Here is a 19,662-nt window from a genome sequence, read left to right on the forward strand (position 1 = left end):
TTGTCTCTGGCTAGGGTTTACTTTCGCGTGAGTAGAGTGCTTTGTCCCCCCGATTTGTTTTTAGCCTTTGCGCTTATTTGACGTGGGCTCCTGTCGTTTGAGGAAAATAAGGATTTTTGTGCTACCAGGCTGAGTCCCAAGGACGTATTAGAAACACATACAAACGTGAGAGGTGCTGGTGGGTAGGCTGCTGTGTCTGGAGGAGCGCTGGGGCTTCCTGCCTGGGGGCTTCCTCTGTTGGAGAGACTGGCAGTCCTGGCCTGGCTGCTGCTTCCAGTGTTCCATGTCACCCTAATGTCCTGCGCCTGCTCCCCTCATCTCAGGGCGTCAGGTCTGTGCTGGAGAACTTGCCTTCCAGTGCGCTTTGGTGTTCACGGGAAGCTTGCAGGCCCTGCCGCTTGGAAGCACTTTGTATTTCCCCTCGTTAGCTGCCGGGACAGGTGGCCCAGGAGGTGGTGGTGGCCCTTCTCTTCTGGGGGCCTCTTTCACTGGGTCCTTTCTCTTTGGTCCCATTTACCCTCAGGTGTTCCCTAGAGCCCCCCACTGGCCCTCGCAGGCCCAGGTGGCTTCCTATGTGCTTTTTGCTCCCTGGCCCCTGTCCAGGCTGCGGATCTCGGGGCTTCATCCAAAGAGCCTGGAGAGCCGGCCTCAGCCTGCTGTGACTGATGCCTCTCCTACCCAGAAGGCTTATTCCTCTTTAGGAATCTTTGCTTTGGGGCAAATTGGGAAAAGGCCTGGACTCGCTGCTGGGCATGCAGAAGTGCCCTTGAGTGGGCGACTGCATGGGGTGGGGAGTTGGTGCACCTGGGACATCTATCCGGTGTGTCCGCAGGTCCTTTCGTGCCTGTCACTCTGGCTCATCTGTCATACCAGCCACGGGGGTTCCTGAGGCACAGACCTGACCATGTTGCTTCCCTGCTTATAGAAAACGCTTGATCCCTTCAAGGGACACAGCGGGTCTCCTTCCTTCTGTCCCCGCTACCCAGTGCATGCATGCCACGGGGGCGGCCTCCCTGCGGAAGGGTTTGGACAGCGGCTGTGCCTGGTGCAGCAGGAGGGCTCGCAGCCTTGGCTCTAAGCAGGGCGGTGCTCCGAGCTTCGTCATCCCAGGTGCTCCCCCAGCATCTCCTCAGTTGGGCCTCAAAGTACCCTCCTGTTGGACACCTGTAGGCTGCTCAGGTGGCTTCTCTCCCATCCCCACTCAGAACTCTGTTGGTTCCCTGCGAGGAAATGAGGACACTGCTTTCTCCGCTCCCTGAGGGAGCTGCCCCAGAGGTGGAAAGGTCATGTGGGGGCGTGGAGCGGGCCCCTGCTGGGGCCATATGGGAGCCACTCCTGACAGGCTGTTTGCCCCCTGCCCAGCTCCTTGCCGGAGGAGAAAAGCCGCATCAGCTCCTCCTTCGAGACCTGCCCAAGGCCAAGTGAGAAGCCGGAGGTGGAGCCCAGGGAGCCAGACCCTGAGCCGAAGAGGAGCCGAGCTCGCGAGCGCAGGCGGGAGGGGCGCTCCAAGACCTTCGACTGGGCTGAGTTCCGCCCCCTGCAGCAGGCCCTGGCTCAGGAGAGGGCGGGCGCAGGGCTGCCCAGCAGTCTCTCCGAGGCCGGGCCAGGGGAGCTGGAGCGGGAGCGGGCGCGCAGGCGGGAAGAGCGCCGTAAGCGCTTTGGGATGCTCGACACAGTGGACGGGCCAGCCACTGATGACACGTCCTTGCGGATGGAGGTGGATCGGAGCCCGGGGCTACCTGTGACCCCCGATCTCAAGACACAGAATGTCCATGTGGAGATAGAGCAGCGGTGGCATCAGGTGGAGACCACCCCTCTCCGGGAAGAAAAGCAGGTGCCCATTGCCCCTCTGCACCTGTCCTCTGAGGACAGAAGTGACCGGCTCTCTACTCATGAGCTGACCTCCCTGCTGGAGAAGGAGGTAACGACCAGGGCGGCCACAGGTGGGCGGGTTCCACGCAGCGGCCCTTCCTGAGCACCCACCCCTGTGCCCAGCAGCAGCCTGAGTGGTTCAGCTGCATGACCGAGGGAGATGTGGTCTCCCCTCCAGGGCTTGCAGACCGTTCAGGAAGATAGACCCATGGATGGACAGGTTCTTAGAGTCCAGGGTAGTCACTGAGAGGTACAGGGAGTGCAGGCTCATGCAGGGTGGCGGGGACACCAGCCCTTTCTAGGACAGAGTAGTTTGCCATGTGGCAGGGGCACTGCCCGTAGAGTCAGAGTGGCCAGAAAAGAGGCTGGTAGGGTTTCAGGGCCCTGTTTCCAGCATGAACTCGAGATCTTCAGGGGAGAGGAGCATAAGCAGAGTTAGGTTTGATCTGCACTGGGCGGCCCTGGGTGGAGCAGGCCAAAGCTGGAGGCAGAGAAGCATCCCACTGCTGCCCAGCAGCCTGGTGACTGCCGGGGACCTGAGGAGGTGCAGGCCCCCACAGGAGGCAGGTGGGTGCCTGGGTGAGCCGTGCACTCATTCGGCAAGAACTGCACTGTGGAGACTTTGCAGAGCAGGTCCCTCTGGGCACCCAGATACAGGATGAGTGCCAGCCCTGCATTTGCAGCATAATACGTTTCTTCATGAACATGTGTCCAGAAATCAGATCTGAGGAACTTCTGCAGTGGATTTATAAATCTGAACAGGAAGTTCCTGACCAAGGAGGTACAGCCTTACAGTGTCATGTTTCAAATGTGTTCTTTTACAGAAGTAGCTAATTAAAGTTACAGATTTGTCACTTTGGCCCGCCTTTACTTTTCTTATTTTTCCTCGTCTATTAAATTCACGAGGCTGACATTTATCACTATCATGAACACTTTGAATTTATTTCCATTTTCTATGCCTACTAATAGGATAATAAAGGCAAGATGCAATAAATAACAGTTCAAACTTAGATTGCTATAAGCTAAAATAGGCCCCACACGGGACTGTAAGCTTGTTTTAAACAGCAGTGTCTGAACGTCAATGCCTCTCACATAGCCCGGCAGCACCCTGCCCGTCTCCCAGCTCCACAGCCTCGGGGGCAGGCAGGCAGAGTGGCCCACATGGCCCAGCACCCAGTTAGGCTCCTAGGGAGTATTTGGGGAAGAAGTGACTGGATGGATGACTGAATTCAAAGCTACTGAAAGCAAGAAGAGTTTGAAGTAGCTTGCTTGCCCTCCACATCTCATGGGACCCTCTTCGCAAATAGGAGGTTATGTAGGATCCATTGGATAAAAGTGGGACTTGCAGTGGAAGCCAAGGCAGGGGCTGGAGTGGGGCTCGCCCCCCAGGGCAGCCGGGCTGTGGCTGTGCTAAGGAAACGGAAAGGACCGGGGGGGAGGGGGGGGTGCCTCCTAGTGCAGGCACTGAGCCACATTTCCTGCTGGGTCTGCAAATGGGGACCTTGAGCAGGGGTGGATGTTATGTGGACATTCATGGTGGTCGGTCTGCCGTGTTATGTATTTATGGTTTGAGCAGGAACCTTCAGTTTCAGATGCTGCAGTTTAGGACAGATGAGCTTATCCCTGACCTATGGGCACGTGGAGGGCCAGGGAGGAATCCGTGTGCCAGCTCAGCTGGTGTCAGAAATGCCCCCGGGGCCTCTACTGTGCTGCTGATGGTTTGTTACCATCATTTTGCTTTAAAATGTGTGTCTTTTTGTCAACAGTTGGAGCAGAGCCAGAAGGAGGCCTCAGACCTTTTGGAGCAGAACCGGCTCCTGCAGGACCAGCTGAGGGTGGCTCTGGGCCGGGAGCAGAGTGCCCGGGAGGGCTATGTGCTGCAGGTAGGGCTGAGGGGCTGCGGGCGCTCAAGATGCTCTTGGGAACTTGAGTGCAAGGGCCCTGGCAGGCTAGAAATGCACACACCGGCCTGAGCACACAGGACCGCGGCCCTAGTGCCCTGGGCCATGTGTATTTCCCTCCTGGTATTACATTTTGGAGAATCTGCCTGAAACTTCTGTGTCTAAGGTTTTTTCTTTGTTTTTTTAATAAAATAGTTTTGGTGGTTTTTCCTTTGGGCTCTCAAAGTAATCCAATATATTTGTTATAGATACTATATATTTGCATGTCATTTCTAATAGTTTTTGCAAAAGCAGTATTTGGCCTGTTTTGATTACAGATTGAAGAAATTGAGTGACATAGCCACCAAGTGCCTCATTAAGACCAAGTTAGTGGCAGAGCCAGCTCTGGATCACCTGTCCTGCCTTTGTACCACATCTACAGGCAGACCTGGGCTATTACCACTCGCCCAGTGGACCCATTCCTTTCTCCCTACCTAGACTGAAGTTTCAGGGGGAAACATGGCCGCCCAGCCCTGAGCCAGCCCACACCGCCAGCCTAGAAGGGGAGAGGAGGCCCCGAGCGTGGGTCCTCAGCTGAGAGCCCACACCCAGTGTCCAGGACCAGAGGTCTCTGGGCCACAGCCCTGGTCAGCAGGCAGAGTCACAGAGAGCAGCAGGCACTACTAGGGGTGCCTCACTTGGCAGTAGGTAGGTCAGCTGGGCAGGGTGGACTGGTGTGTGCTCTGTCGAAGGCCCTGTTCTGTTCTGGGGCACAAAACAGCACACTCCCTGCCCCCCGGAGTGATGTGCTGCTGGGGAGAGGCGACTGACAAATGAGTACTGGGAAACGCAAAATGGGCAGTGGAATGGGCTGTCTGCCAAGGCCAAGGACTGGCTGCAAGCGCAGGCCCTGACACTGACCCGCAGATGCCAGTGTCCCCTCCCCACCGCACTAGCCTCTGCTGTGTGGACGTAGACCTTGTCCCCGAGGCCCTTCCAGCTCTCAGTGACTGTGCCAACATTTCCAGATCACCATGCCTTGCCCGCCTCAGTCCCGGTCCTCCAGGGCAGCACGTGAACCTTCTGGGCAGAGCCTGCCTTCCTGCCTCTGTCCATACTGCTGTGGTTGCATGTTCCCTCTGCCTTCTCTTCCTCTCATTTCTCTTTTCCCTCAGCTTTAGCTGTGGCCCTGGGCGCACTGTGTGCCCTGCACCCTCCTCCCCAGCCCTTTCAGCTGTACTTATTGCTGTGCCCAGTTCAGACTCTCGGGCACCAGGAGCTGGTGATGGTGGGCATTCTTCTTTTGTGCACAGTTCACTCAGGGCATTCTGATCATTCATGCAGAACCTCCAAATTTGGAGAGCATCTTTTTAAACCTGGGTTGGGCCCCTATCCTACACAGATTCCCTTTCACTTCATCAGGCGGTAAAGATAGTAGCAGCAGATTGTGCACATTGCTAACCTAAGAACCTACCTCTGTCTCTAACTTGGATGATTGCATGAGCCTGCACCCAAGCCCCTGTCAGTCGGCACTGGGCAGAGCTGGCTTCTGAATACCTTCCCACAAAGTCTAATAGCAGGTTGCTCGTACCCTCCCTTTGTGCTTTGGGAAAGAACCGGGCCTTAGGGATTGAGGGTCAGAAGGAGTTTGCCTGGGATGGGCGCTGCGCTGCTTGTTCTGGGAGGAGGAGCTTGCATGGTTTGGACTTGCTGTGGAGTATAACCAATAACGGAACTGAGTGTCACATCTGTGGCTTCCCCGCCGACTGAAAGGGGCCACAGGCAGGTCAGGTTCTCAGGCTGGGCTGTTCTCACGTCTGTTCATGTTTCCCCTGATTAATAGTCTGTCTGTCCTGCATGCCTTTCTGTTTGGGGAGTTTGTTCCATTTGTGTTCTGTTTTGTTTTGTGCTGCGTCACTTATTTTGACTTCCATGAAGGTGTGTTTTGTTGGTATCATATCTTACTCCATGGGTTTCGCTTCCCCTCGTTTTGTCTTCTTACAGGTAGAGACTCGTTCCTCCTGTCACTGAGGACGAGCTCCACTTCCGAAAGGAAAGTGCTCGGTGTCACCTGCTGCCTCCTTCCTTCTCTCCTGTCCTAGAAGGAAGGGGCCTCTCCCGCACCCTTACCCTGTGCTTTTCCAAGGTTTATTGTCTAGAGCTGTGTACCTTTTGTTTTGTACAACAAACAGATGCCATGCTCTGCTCCCCCTCCTCCCACCCGTCTCGTCTTTAGTCTCTGTTTTGCTTACCCGTATGTTCCATCATTCAGTTGTGTTTGGTTTACTTCTCCTAGAAGCCATTTGGTTAGAGTTGTTTTGATGTTGTTATCCATGTTTTCTGTTTACCTGGAAGCAGCACTTATCAAAATAATTAAGATGATTTGTTGGATTGCTTATTTAATGAAAAAAATTGTGCAAAGGATAAAAGGCAAACCCACCAAGGAGCTTTTCTGTGACTGACCCTGGCCAGAGGTGTGACACTCAGAACTAGGATGCCCGAGTGTTACTAACCAGTGTTTAATCGGTTTTTTTAAGACTGAAGTGGCCACCTCCCCATCTGGCGCCTGGCAGAGGCTCCACAGAGTCAATCAAGATCTGCAAAGGGAGCTGGAGGTCCAGTGCCGGCGCCAGGGGCTGACTACGCAGCAGACCCAGGCCCTGAAGTGCAGCTACGGGGAGGCTGAGGATGCAGTCCGGCACCATGAGGCCGAAATCCGCAGCCTCCAGGCGAGGCTCAGCACCGCTGCCGCCGAGCTCACCTTCAAGGAACAGGCACTGGCCCAGCTCAAGGGGGACCTGAAACTGGAGAAGGACAAGGCCCGTGAGCACTTGGAGGAGTGGCAGCACAGCAAGGCCGTGCTGAGCGGTCAACTTCAGGCCAGCGAGCAGAAGCTCAAGAGTGCAGAGGCCCTGCTGCTGGAGAAGACGCGGGAGCTGCGGGACCTGGAGACGCAGCAGGCGCTGCAGAGAGACCGGCAGAAGGAGGTGCAAAGGCTGCAGGAGCGCATCGCAGACCTCAGCCAGCAGCTCAGTGCTAGCGAGCAGGCCCAGCGGCTGATGGAGGAGAAGCTGCAGAGGAACTACGAGCTGCTGCTGGAGAGCTGTGAGAAGGAAAAGCAGGCATTGCTGCAGAACCTGAAGGAGGTGGAGGACAAGGCCAGTGCCTACGAGGACCAGCTCCAGGACCACGAGCAGCAGGTGGAGGCCCTCCAGAGGGAAAAGTTAAGCGCCAGGTCTGAGGGCAGCCAGGCGGTGCGCCAGCTGGAGGAGCAGCTGCAGGTGAAGGAGGCCAGCCTCCAGACGCTGGCCCAGCACGTCCAGAGCCTCAGGGATGAGCGGGACCTGGTCCGGCAGCGGTTCCAGGAGCTGACAGAGCGTGTCGCCCTGTCTGATGGGGATGTTGCGGAGCTTCAGCAGAAGCTGCAGGGCAGGGAGGCCGACTACCAGAGCCTGGAGCATGCCTACCAGAGGGTGGCCAGCCAGCTCCAGGGCATGCACACCCTGCTGAGAGAGAGGGAGGAGGAGCTGAGGCACATCAAGGACATGCATGAGAAAGTTCTGGAAAAGAAAGATCAGGCCCTCAATGAGGCTTTGGTTAAAATGGTTGCCTTGGGGAGCAGCTTAGAGGAAACAGAAATGAAGCTCCAGACAAAGGAAGAGATTTTAAGGAAATTTACCAAGGCATCTTCAGAGGAAGTAGAGGAGCCGCAGAGCTCCCTGGGAGAAGCAGAGGATGGCTTTGCGCTTTCGGGCCTGCAGCTCCCAGCCTCAGGCACATCCCCAGGCTGCCCACACTTGAGGCTTGAGGATGAGGACCCAGGGGCTGCCCTTAAGGAGAAACATGGGCACAGCAGCCCCAGGAGAGAAGTGAGCATGATGCCCCCGAAGTCAGAAGTGCCTGAGAAGGAGGGGCACTCGTGGAACACAGCAAAATGTGAGCAGTGTGTACCCGGCATTAAAAGGCAAAGAATCCGGTTCTCCACGATCCAGTGCCAGAAATACACCCACCCCGATGGGTCCGAGAAGACCTGGACCAGCAGCACGTCTTCCGACACCAGTCAGGACCGGTCACCCTCCGAGGAGAGCATGTCGTCAGAGGCCACCCTCAGCTCTGTCCCTGCAACCAGCGACTCTGATACCTACCTCTCCATAATACACTCCCTGGAGACCAAGCTCTACATCACAGAAGAGAAGCTCAAAGATGTGACGGTGAAGCTGGAGAGCCAGCAGGGCCAGAGCCAGGAGGCCCTGCTCACACTACACCACCAGTGGGCTGGCACTGAGGCCCGGCTCCGCGAGCAGCTCCGCGCCAGCCTGCTCCAGGTTGGCACACTGGCCTCCCAGTTGGAGCAGGAGAAACAGGCCAGGGCGAAGATCATTGAAAATCACGTAGGGGAGCTTGGCAATTTCCAGGTAAAAAACACGCAGGCCCTTGCTTGCTTAGAAAATTGCCGAGAACAGCTACGGTCTCTGCCAAGGTCTGGCCAGGAGGAAGCCCCGGGGGCAGGAGCAGGCCCCCTGGCCAGCGTGGAGAGCGTGCTAGTAAGCGCCATCCAGGCTCTGCGTCACTGGCCAGCCCCTGCAGACAGCGGGTCCCAAACTCCGTTGGAAGAAGAGAGCTTCCTGGAGAGAGGGAAGGAGACTCTGCGGCAGCCGTCCCCGCAGCCGGAGCTGACCGAGCAGGAGCAGCTGAAGCTTCTTGCTGATCAAATAGCTCTGGAAGCCTCTCTGATAAATCACATAGCAGACTCTTTAAAAAACACAACGTCAGATATCTCGCACGTTCTCGATGAGGTTTCTCAGTCAGGAAAGTTGCCCCTGGAGTCTGGGAGTGCAGTCTGTCTGGGGGCCCCAGCAGACACCTGGGCTAAGAAGGTGCTGGTGGATGGTGAATTCTGGAGCCGGGTTGAGTCCCTGAGTAAGCACCTGGGGACAGTGGGGGGAGAGGCAGCCAGTGCATCAGGAGGTGGGCAGCAGAGCATCCCACCAGCCCTGGTCCCCACCCTGGCAGACGCCACGTGGGTCAGGGCGGAGCTTAGCTTTGCTGTGCAGTCAGTGAGGGAGTCATTCCACCGTCGGTTGCAGAGCATTCGGGAGACTCTCCGGGGGACCCAGGCAGCCCTGCGGCAACATAAGCACGCACTGGAAGAAATCCTGGGAGCATACCGAACCCCTGACTTTGAGAGGGTGATGCAGCAGGTCGCAGAGGCCCTCAAGCTCCCAGCAGGCACTGCAGAAGGTGTCCAGGCTCCCTGGGACTTGAGCCCATTAAGAGAAGAACTGAGTCATCAAGACACAGCTGGCTTCCAGGAGCCCTTCCACTTCTCGGACCAGAGCTCTGGGGCCTTCGTTGGGATTCAGGAAGAACTCGCCCTGCAGCTTAAAGATAAAGCCCGCCTCTTAGGAGAGATATCTGCCTCTTTAACTTCTCTTCCCCCTGTGGAATCCATAAGAGATTGTCAGAAGCTTCTTCAGGTGTCCCGGAATCTCTCCTGTAACACTTATTTGGGAGGCCTTGGTCAGTATTCTTCATTATTAGTTAAAGATGCAATTATTCAGGCTCAGGTGTGTTATGCAGCCTGCAAAATTCGGCTGGAGTATGAAAAAGAGCTTCAGTACTACAAGGAGTCCTGGCAGAGCAGGGGGGCCTCCTGCCAGGAGCACGAGCAAGCTGTCGGAGCCCTGAAGGAGGAGTACAAGGAACTTCTCCGGAAGCAGAAGAGTGAGTACCTGGAAGTGATTGCCATCATTCAAAGGGAAAATGCAGAGCTCAAGGCCCAGGTCACCCAGCTAGACCAGCAGCAGAGGTATCTGGAGGAAGTGGAGAGCAAGCACAATGAGAACATGTTTGCCCTGCAAGGAAGGTACGAGGAGGAGATCCGGTGTGTGGTGGAGCAGTTGAACAGAGCCGAGAATACACTGCAGGCTGAGCACAGCCGAGTCCTGAGCCAGCTGGATGCCTCAGTCAGAGACAGGCAGGACATGGAGAGGCACCATGTGGAGCAGATGCAGACCCTGGAGGACAAGTTCCAGCTCAAGGTCAAAGAGCTACAGACCATCCACGAGGAAGAGCTAAGGACCTTGCAGGAGCACTACTCCCAGAACCTACAGTGCCTGCAGGAGACCCTCTGCCACTATCAGGGCCAGCCGCCGGAAGCCTTGCTGGCCAGCAGCCCCCACCAGCCCCCTTCCTCCACCTGGCCAGTTGGCCAGCCCAGGGATGCTCTGCAAGTAGCCACTGGGGAGGCCGACTCCATGGTGGGGCTGAGGGAGCGCATCCAGGAGCTGGAGGCTCAGATGGACATCATGCGGGAGGAGCTGGAGCACAAGGACCTGGAGGGTGACACGGCCACGCTGCGAGAGAAGTACCAGAAAGACTTCGAGAACCTTAAGGTTTCGAAGCATCGTTTAATTTGCAAAGCAGTCGAGGGGCAGGCACTCTCTTGCTAGTTGAGAGTCAGTGTGGGACTCTCGGGGTGGAGCTGGGAGACAGTTCTTGGCCCTGAGTTCCTGTATAAGCAGAATTTATTCAACATTTTGTTCCTTCCTCAACTCCTTGCTCATGATGGCGTGGCCTCAGAGCAGGGCCTTGGTTAGGGTCTAGCATCCTGTTCCACATCCCCCACCAGGAAAGAGGACTAGCAGAACAGGATCATTGGCGAGAGGGAGTGTAGTCTCCCATCCCTTCCCGCCTGCTTCTCACAGCCCCTCACCGCCTCGCCTGCTTCCCACCCCAACAGCCCACCTGTGGCTGGTGCAAACTACACTGAAGAAAAGCCTGGGATAGATGGGCCAGAGGCACCCTTTGAGGGATGTCTCTTAACTGTTGTAGGAGAGCAGAGTTTGGGGAGCCTGAAAGATAGGAATATTGACAAGACAGTGCCGAGAGCCACACTCCTGTTCCAACTCTGTAGGGAACTGGTGTTTAGTGGGCACCTAGGTAAGGACTAGGGAGCACAGCTTTCAGTGCTGGTACTTCTCAGGAGCTTTGAGAAAGAACCTTTTCTTGTCACTGTCTCCCACACTCCTAACCTGTTTCTCATTATGCAGAATACCCAGGCCCTGGCACTCAAAGGTGACAATTCCAGGCCCACAGGCATTAGATTCTGTGAAGCGGTCCAGCTTCTCGCCCATCCCCTTCATAACCAGAGGCACCTGTGTGCATGCATGTGGCTGATCCCCTAAGCTTCTCGGCGTTATCCTCTTGGGCTGCTTGCCATCCCTTGGAGCTACACCCCACAAATGCTTACGTCCCTCACAAGCCCTTAGTCTCGGCAGGCCCGAGGTGACACTCCCTTCCGTGCAGCACAGAGCTGGCTCCGGGCTGCAAATGCTGCTTTGCTGCTGCTGAGCAAGCTGCCACGGCTGTGCTCCCAGCAGTGCACTCCTCCAGGTCCGGCAGGAAAGCGTAAGTGTGCTCTGTGTTGGCAGCACATTCTTACCTTTGTGACAGCACAGCCACTCCCAGCAAGCCCGTGTGGTGGCCAGCAAACACGCAGGCCAAGAGGCCGCCTTCGCTGTGCTTGTGCTGAGTCAGTCAGAAACATTTGGAAACCATCGTGAATCACGGGAGAGCTTCCAGGGCTCTTTCCCGGAAGTGCCCTGTGGCAGTCGGTGCCTGTGATCGCAGTGCTCAGGTGGGGCTTTCAAAGTAATTTGCACCAGCACTGTCCTGGTGCCTTCCCTACTCACAGGGCCCCGCAGCTTTTCACAGCACCCAGCAGGTCTGTGAGCAGGTGCCTGGGCGCATCCACAGCTCAGGCTCACAGGAGCCACAGTGAACTGCTTCCTGTCAGCTCCACCAAAGCCTCCTGCACGGTGAGGCTGTCCAGCTCCCACGGCAGTCAGCTGGGCGTAGATAAGGCTTTGGCCAAAGGGGTGACATCGTACCACCAGTTAGCAAGCCATCAGAAGGGTAACACTGTTTTGTGTGGACAACTGGCTATAGATGGTGCTGGGGCCCAGTGTCCCCTTGCTGTGACATAGCTCCATGGTATTCTCATTGACAACCTTGAGACACACAGAAATTACAACCAAATAGCACTCTCCTGGGGACCCGGCTAATGCTACTACTTTGTGCAGATTTTTGCCCGGGTTGGGGAGATTGGGATCTGTGCCTGATGGCCACTCTACTATAGCCATAGGCTGTTGCCTTCCCTCATGAATCTGCATAGTAGTCATTGATCCCAGCGATTATTGGCTTAAAAATTAAAATGTTTATTGATTTTTTTTTTTACCAACACATGCTCTCCAGGGAAGCAGCCAATCTTTAAAGACACCTCAGAGTTTCTGTAGGAACAATTTTGACCATTATTTAGCTACTGGAGGCCCGGTGCACAAATTTGTACACCAGTGGGGTCCCTTGGCCTGGCCTGCTGGATCAGGCCGAAACCAGCTCTCCAACATTCCCCGAGGGATCCCGGATTGCGAGAGGGCGCAGGCCAGGCCAAGGGACCCCACTGGTGCACGATCGGGGCCGGGAGGGACTTGGGAGGTTGGCCAGCCAGAGAGGGACCGCAGTAGGGTTCCAGGGCATGTCCAGCCTGACTTGCTTAGTCCTGATTGGCCAGACCCCAACAGCAAGCTAACCTACCGGTCAGAGTTTCTACCCCCTGGTGGTCAGTGCATGTCATAGCGAGCTTTTGAGTGGCCTTAGCATATCATTAGCATATTACACTTTGATTGGTTGAATGGTTGACCGGACACATAGCATATTAGGCTTTTATTATATAGGATTCTAAAGCACTCAAATCAAACTAATACTTACGAGATCTACTAGCTCTGTGTTAACTGAGAAGCCATATGTGAACCAAAGCACCAGGGAGAGAGAAGACGATGGGTTCCGAGCACACAAGGGTCCGAGCCACAGCTCGAGGGTTCCTCCACCGTCCTTTGGTGTGAGGTGGTGGAAGGAGACCACCGGCTGCCAGAAGGAGCCTCTGGGGAAAGTAATGCCCAGTTAATGGTGAACACAGTTAAAACCATATCCCCTTTGCAGCAAATCTGCTGCAGTGAAATCCAGACTCTGATCATGAGTTTAGAAAAACTGAACTGAGGCCCTCAGGAAAGCCTCACAGTTACTGTGGGGGCTCAGACACCCGGGTGGGTTTGTTTTTTGTTTTTTCTTAAATCCATGTATCTTCTTGGGAAGATAGAGCCTCCACTTGCATTTGGAATGGATCATAGCCACATTCTTCCACTTTTTAAAAACCACTGGAAGGCCTGATCCCTATTCAGAAACAGATTTTGCAAGGGATTTAGACAGAAAGTGTGACTCCGTGCACAAAACAGCTACACAGACCTCCTTACATCTGTGGGGCACACTCACCTGCCCTGTTAAGAACAGCTGATAAGCCAGGCCTGGACTTCCCGGTGTAGCGTGTGGGATGGTTGGATCCCTTCTTAGGGATCCTGTGTCCTTCCCCTGCACTCCTGTGTGCCCATGTAATAAACTGCCCCAGCCTGTAACAGGTGTAGACAAGTTGGAGAGCAGTTTTTCTGTTATGTGTCCCAGCGTATTAGTGGAGTCACTAATTACTGCCCCTCTGTACTCCTTCAAAGAAAATAGAAGGAAGACAGGTTGGAAGGGAAGAGAGCACGTAGCCTAATGTAACCCCTCGTGGGCACCACAGAGGTGTGAGCAGATGAGGGGGGCCAGCTCGTCAGTGCAGGGCCAGCCCCATGGAGCCTCAGCTCACAAAGTCATGACTATGACTTACTTGTGAAATGCCCAGTTTGTGACTGACAGTGCTACTTACTGTATGAACTCAAATCAGACACGGCCAGCCTCTGCAAATTCTCCTCTCTCCCTCTTGTCAGTCCGACCTGGCAGTAATTCTATCAGGGCCCAGAATTGGCTGTCTTAGATTCCACTGCAGCCTCTTCCCACCCACAATACCAACTCATTCCACAGGATTCAGAACAGTCATAGAAATAAGACAATTTACAGATATAAACACCCTTTTCTAAGTGCTCTGATAGCATCAGTGAGAGTCTCCAGACAGCTGTCAGGTGGCCCCGCTGGCTCAGTGCTCGCCTTCAGAGAGCGTATTCCTCGAGAACAGGAAGTCTGAGAGCAGGCGGGCTGCCGGCTTATCAAACAGGATGCCCGACTTAGAGGTGGTGAAACAAATTGATCGAGCTCCTTTGCATCTTGCAGGCCACCTGCGAACGAGGGTTTGCAGCAATGGAAGAAACGCACCAGAAGAAGATTGAAGATCTCCAGAGGCAGCACCAGCGAGAGCTGGAGAAACTGCGAGAGGAAAAAGACCGCCTCCTGGCTGAGGAGACTGCAGCCACCATCTCAGGTGGGAGCTGGCAGGTGGTGGGTTAGCCGGAGGGCAGGACAGGTGGAGGACTCCCGGAGCTGGCGGCACAGCGCAGTTAGGACTGCTCTTCGTGCTGTCATTGGGTTAAGATTTAAGCTTCCTGATCCAAGGATATTTTATTTTATTTTTCAATTGCGGTTTACATCCCATATTAGTTTGTGTTCATTTCAGCTCTGTAGCATAGTGGTTAGACAGTCACTTTACAACGTATCCCCTCCAATACTTCCAGTCCCCACCTGGCACCACATGTAGTAATTACAATATTATTATTTTTCAAAAATATATTTTATTGATTCCTTACAGAGAGGAAGGGAGAGGGATAGAGAATTAGAAACATCGATGAGAGAGAAACACTGATCAGCTGCCTCCTGCACATCTCCCCACTGGGGATGTGCCCGCAACCAAGGTACATGCCCTTGACCGGAATCGAAACTGGGACCCTTCAGTCCGCAGGCCGACACTCTATCCACTGAGCCAAACCGGCCAGGGCTGTAATTACAATATTATTGACTATATTCCCTATGCTGTACCTTACATCCCCATGACTTTTGTAACTACCAATTAGTACTTCTTAATCCCTTCACCTTTTTCACCTTGTCCCTGAACCCCATCCTATCTGGCAACCATCAGTCTGTTCTCTATATGTATAAACGTGTTTCTGTTTTGTTGTTCACTTAGATTCCACATATAAGTGAAATCATGGTATTTCTCTTTCTCTGACTGACTTAGTTCACTTAGCATAATACCCTCTAAGTCCATCCATGCTGTCTCAGATAGTAAGATTATGACTGAGTAACGTTCCATTGTGTGTGTGTATATGAATGTGTGTGTGTGTGTGTGTGTGTGTGTGTGTGTGTGTGTGTGTGTGTATCTCCCAGCTTTTTAGCCAGTCATCTGTTGCTGGGCACTTGGGTTGCTTCCATATCTTAGCTATTGTAAATAACACTGCAGTGAGCATAGCAGTGGATAAACTCTTTTGAATTAGTGCTTTGGGTTTCTTCAGATACATACCCAGAAGTAGAATCATTGGGTTATAAGGAAGTGCCATTTTTAATTTTTTGAGGACCCTCCGTACTGTTTTTCATAGTGACTGCACCCGTCTACATTCCCACCAACAAGACACAAGGGTTTCCTTTTCTCCACATACTTGCCAACACTTGTTTGTTGATTTACTGATGGTAGCCATTCTGACAAGTGTGAGGTGATACCTCATTGTGGTTTTAATTTGCATTTCTCTGTTGATTAGTGACTTTAAGCATGTTTTCATATATCTATTGGCCATCTGTATGTCCTCTTTGGAGAATTGTCTATTCAGGTCCTCTGACCATCTATTAATTGGATTGTTTGGTTTGGGGTGTTGAGTAGTATGAGTTCTTTATAAAATTTTGGATGTTAACCCTTTATATCATTGGCAAATATCTTCTCTTCAGTAGGTTGTCATTGCATTTCGTTGATGGTTTACTTTGCTGTGCCAAAACTTTAGTTTGATATAGTCCCATTTGTTTATTTTTCTTTTGTTTTTCTAGCCCGAGGAGATATATCAGAAAAAAATGATAAGAGAAATATCTGACATTTTACTGCCTGAAATATTACAGAATTGTAAAAATTTTGAATATTAATCCCTTATTAGATATGTCTTGGTAAATATCTTTTCCCATTCAATAGGTTGTCTTTGTTTTTTAAAAAATATTTTATTTATCTATCTATCTAACCTCATCTGAGGATATGCTTATCGATTGAGAGAGAGAGAGAGAAACATCAATTGGTTGTCTTCCATACATGCTCCGAAAAAAGATCAAACACATAGCCTTTTGGTATATGGTTGATGCTCCACACAGGCCAGGGCAGTGTTTTTTAATTTTATTTAATTTTTATTATTAAATCGTTATTGTTGAAAGTATTATGTATGTCCCCCTTTTCCCCATTGACCCCCTCTAGCCCGCCCCTGCCCCCACCCCAGTCTTTCACCACCCTATTTGTCTGTGTCCATGGGTTATGCATATATCCATACCAGGTTTTGATTAATTACCTCCCACCCACCCTACTCCCCCGCCTTCCCCCCAAGATTCCGCACTCTGTTCCATGCTTCCATGTCTCTGGATCTATTCTGTTTATCAGTTTATTTTGTTAATTAGATTCCACATATGAGTGAGATCGTGTGATACTTGTCTTTCTCTAACTGGCTTATTTCTCTTAGCATGATACTCTCCAGGTCCCTCCATGCTGTCTCAAAGGGTAAGAGATTCTTCTTTTTTACTGCTGCGTAGTATTCCATGGTGTAAATATACCACAGCTTTTATCCACTCATCTACTGATGGGCACTTGGCTGATTCCAGATCTTAGCTACTGTAAATTGTGCTGCTATGAACATAGGGGTGCACACATTCTTCCTGATTGGTGTTTCGGGTCTCTTAGGATGTATTCCTAAAAGTGGGATCACTGAGTCAAATGGCAGTTCCATATTTAATTTTTTGAGGGAACTCCATACTGTTTTCCATAATGGCTGCATCAGTCTGTATTCCTACCAGCAGTGCATTAGGGTTCCCTTTTCTCCACATCCTCGCCAGCACTTGTCATTTGTGGATTTGTTGATGGTAGCCGTTCTGACAGGTGTGAGATGATGCCTCATTGTTGTCTTAATTTGCATCTCTCTGATGATCAGTGACTTTGAGCATTTTTTCATATGTCTCTTGGCCATCTGTATGTTCACTTTGGAGATTTTTTAATTGGATTGTTTGTCTTCCTTTTGTTAAGGTGTATGAGTTCCTTATATATTTTGGAAATTAACCCTTTATCAGATGGATCATTGCCAAATAAGCCTCCCATGCAGTGGGCTTTCTTGTTGTTTTGTTGATGGTTTCTTTTGCTATGCAGAAGCTTTTCATTTTGATGTAGTCCCATTTGTTTATTTTCTCCTTAGTTTCCTTTGCCCTAAGATGTATCCATAAACATATTGCTATAAGAGATGTCTGAGATTTTGCTTCCTATGGTTTCTTCTAGGATTTTTATGGTTCCACAACTTAATTTTAAGTCTTTTATCCATTTTGAGTTTATTCTTGTGTATGGTTTAAGTTGGTGGTCTAGTTTCATTTTTTTGCATGTATCTGCCCAATTTTCCCAGCACCATTTATTGAAGAGACTGTCTTGACTCTATTGTATACTCTTGCCTCCTTTGTCAAATATTAATTGAGCATAATGGCTTGGGTCGATTTCTGGGGTCTCTGTTCTGTTCCATTGATATGTATGCTTGTTCTTGTGCCAGTACCAGGCTGCTTTGATTACAGTGGTTTTGTAGTATAACTTGATATCTGGTATTGTGATTCCTCCAACTTTGTTCTTCTTTCTCCAGATTGCTGCAGCTCTTCGGGGTCCTTTTTGGTTCCATATAAATTTTTGGAGTGTTTGTTCTAGGTCTGTGAAATATGCTGTTGGGATTTTAATAGGAATTGCATTGAATCTGTAGATTACTTTGGGTAGCATGGACATTTTAATGATGTTGATTCTACGAATCATTAAACACGTTATATTTTCCCACTTGTTTATATCTTCTTCTCTCTCTTTTTTCAATGTCCTTTAGTTTTCCGAGTACAAGTCTTTTATCTCCTTGGGTGAAGTTTATTACTAAGTATCTTAATTTTTTGGTTGCCAAGGTAAATGGGAATGTTTGTTTAGTTTCTCTTTCTGAGAATTCATAATTAGTGTATAAAAAAGCCATTGATTTTTGGGTGTTGGATTTTGTATCCTGCTACATTGCCAAATTCATTTATAAAATCTAGTTGGTTTTTGGTGGAGTCTTTATGGTTTTCTATGTACAGTATCATGTCGACTGTGAATAATGAGAGTTTTACTTCCTCCCTTCCAATTTGGATGCCTTTTAGTTCTTCTTCTTGTCTGATCGCTGTGGCTGGGGCTTCCAGTACTATGTTGAATAAGAGTGGTGAAAGCGGACATCCCTGTCTTGTTTCTGTTCTTAGGGAAATGGTTTTAGTTTTTGCCCATTGAGTATGATATTGGCTATAGGTTTGTCATATATGGCCTTTATCATGTTGAGATATGCTCCCTCTATCCCACTTTGCTGAGAGTTTTTATAAACATGGCTGTTGGATTTTGTCAAATGCTTTTTCTGTCTGTTGATGTGATCATGTGATTTTTGTCTCTCAATTTGTTTATGTGATGTATCACATTTATTGATTTGCAAATATTATACCAGCCTTGCATCCCCAGAATAAATCCCACTTGGTCATGATGTATGACCTCTTTAATATATTGCTGGATCCGCTTTGCTAATATTTTGTTGAGGATTTTAGTATCTATGTTCATCAGAGATATTGGCCTGTAATTCTCTTTCTTTGTAGTGTCTTTATCTGGTTTTGGAATTAGGATAATGCTGGCCTCATAAAAAGAGCTTGGAAGTGTTCCTTCCTCTGGATTTTTTGGAATAGTTTGAGGAGGACAGGTGTTCTTCTTTGAATGTTTGGTAAAACTCCCCTGTGAAACCATTCGTTCCTGGGATTTTGTTGGCTGGGAATTCTTTTATTACTGCTTCTATTTCATCAGTTGTTATTGGCCTATTTAACTGGAGTGCTATGAACTTCCCTCTCAGGACTGCTTTTGCTGTGTCCCAAAGATTTGGGGTGGTTGTATGTTCATTTTCATTTGTTTCCAGGAAGTTTTTTTCTTTCTTTCTTGATCTCATTGGTAACCCATTCATTGCTTAAGGACATGCTATTTATATTTAGCCTCCATGTGTCTGAATGTTTTTCAGTGTTTTTACTGTAGTTGATTTCTAATTTCATTCCACTGTGATCTGAGAAGCTGCTTGACAACATTTCACTCTTCTTGAACTTGTAGAGACGTGTTTTGTGTCCTAACATGTGGTCTGTCTTTGTGAAGAACCCATGTGCACTTGAAAAGAATGCATATTCTGCAGCTTTGGGGTGAAACGTTCTATAAATGTCAATTAAATTCATTGGATGCACTGTGTCATTTAGAGTCAGTATTTCCTTGTTAATTTTTTATTTGGAAGATCTAATCCAGTGAAGTCAGTCTGTATTGCTGTCGATCTCTCCTTTAAAGTCCTCTAGAAGATTTTTTATATATTTAGGTGCTCCTATATTGGGTGCCTAGCATGTAATTTTGCCAGGGTTATATCCTCGTGTTGGATTGATCCCTTTAGTATTATGTAGTAACCTTTGTTGTCTCTTGTGATGGCCTTCACTTTGAAGTCTATTTTATCAGATATGAGTTTTGCTACCCCAGCTTTTTTTTTTTTCTTTTCCATTTGCATGGAAAATTTTTTGCCATCCCCTCACTCTCATCTTATGTGAGTCTTTTGTTCTGAGGTTAGTCTCTTGTAGACAGCATATAGTCGGGCCATGTTTTAGAGGCCCGGTGCATAAAATTCGTGCACGGTGTAGGGGTCCCTCAGCCTGGCCTGCGCCCTCTCCCAGTCCTGGAACCCTCAGGGGATGTCCGACTGCCAGCTTTTTTCTTTTTTTTAAATATATTTTATTGATTTTTTACAGAGAGGAAGGGAGAGGGATAGAGAGTTGGAAACATCGATGAGAGAGAAACATCGAT

General features: G+C 50.5%; 1 protein-coding gene across 16 annotated transcripts in view; it reads left to right on the top strand.

Moving 5' to 3' along the window:
- Positions 1 to 19,662, top strand: part of LOC118649339 (myosin phosphatase Rho interacting protein) — a 240,912-nt gene that overhangs the window by 136,756 nt on the left and 84,494 nt on the right. For 13 of the 16 annotated variants that reach the window (XR_004965605.1, XR_004965606.1, XR_004965608.1 and 10 more), the window contains 4 exons: positions 1,363 to 1,921; positions 3,639 to 3,755; positions 6,290 to 10,147; positions 13,914 to 14,061. Coding sequence is in view for 12 of the 16 variants with exons in the window: in XM_036296234.1 (XP_036152127.1) it covers positions 1,363 to 1,921; positions 3,639 to 3,755; positions 6,290 to 10,147; positions 13,914 to 14,061 (4,682 nt within the window). In the remaining 4 variants the exon portion in view is untranslated. Of the gene's footprint in view, positions 1 to 1,362; positions 1,922 to 3,638; positions 3,756 to 6,289; positions 10,148 to 13,913; positions 14,062 to 16,279; positions 16,318 to 19,662 lie in introns of those variants that run through there. The other 3 variants (XM_036296245.1, XM_036296244.1, XM_036296242.1) reach the window with 2 other exon arrangements.

The sequence above is a fragment of the Myotis myotis genome, unplaced genomic scaffold, assembly GCF_014108235.1.
Source record: "Myotis myotis isolate mMyoMyo1 unplaced genomic scaffold, mMyoMyo1.p scaffold_m19_p_29, whole genome shotgun sequence".
NCBI lineage: Eukaryota > Metazoa > Chordata > Mammalia > Chiroptera > Vespertilionidae > Myotis > Myotis myotis.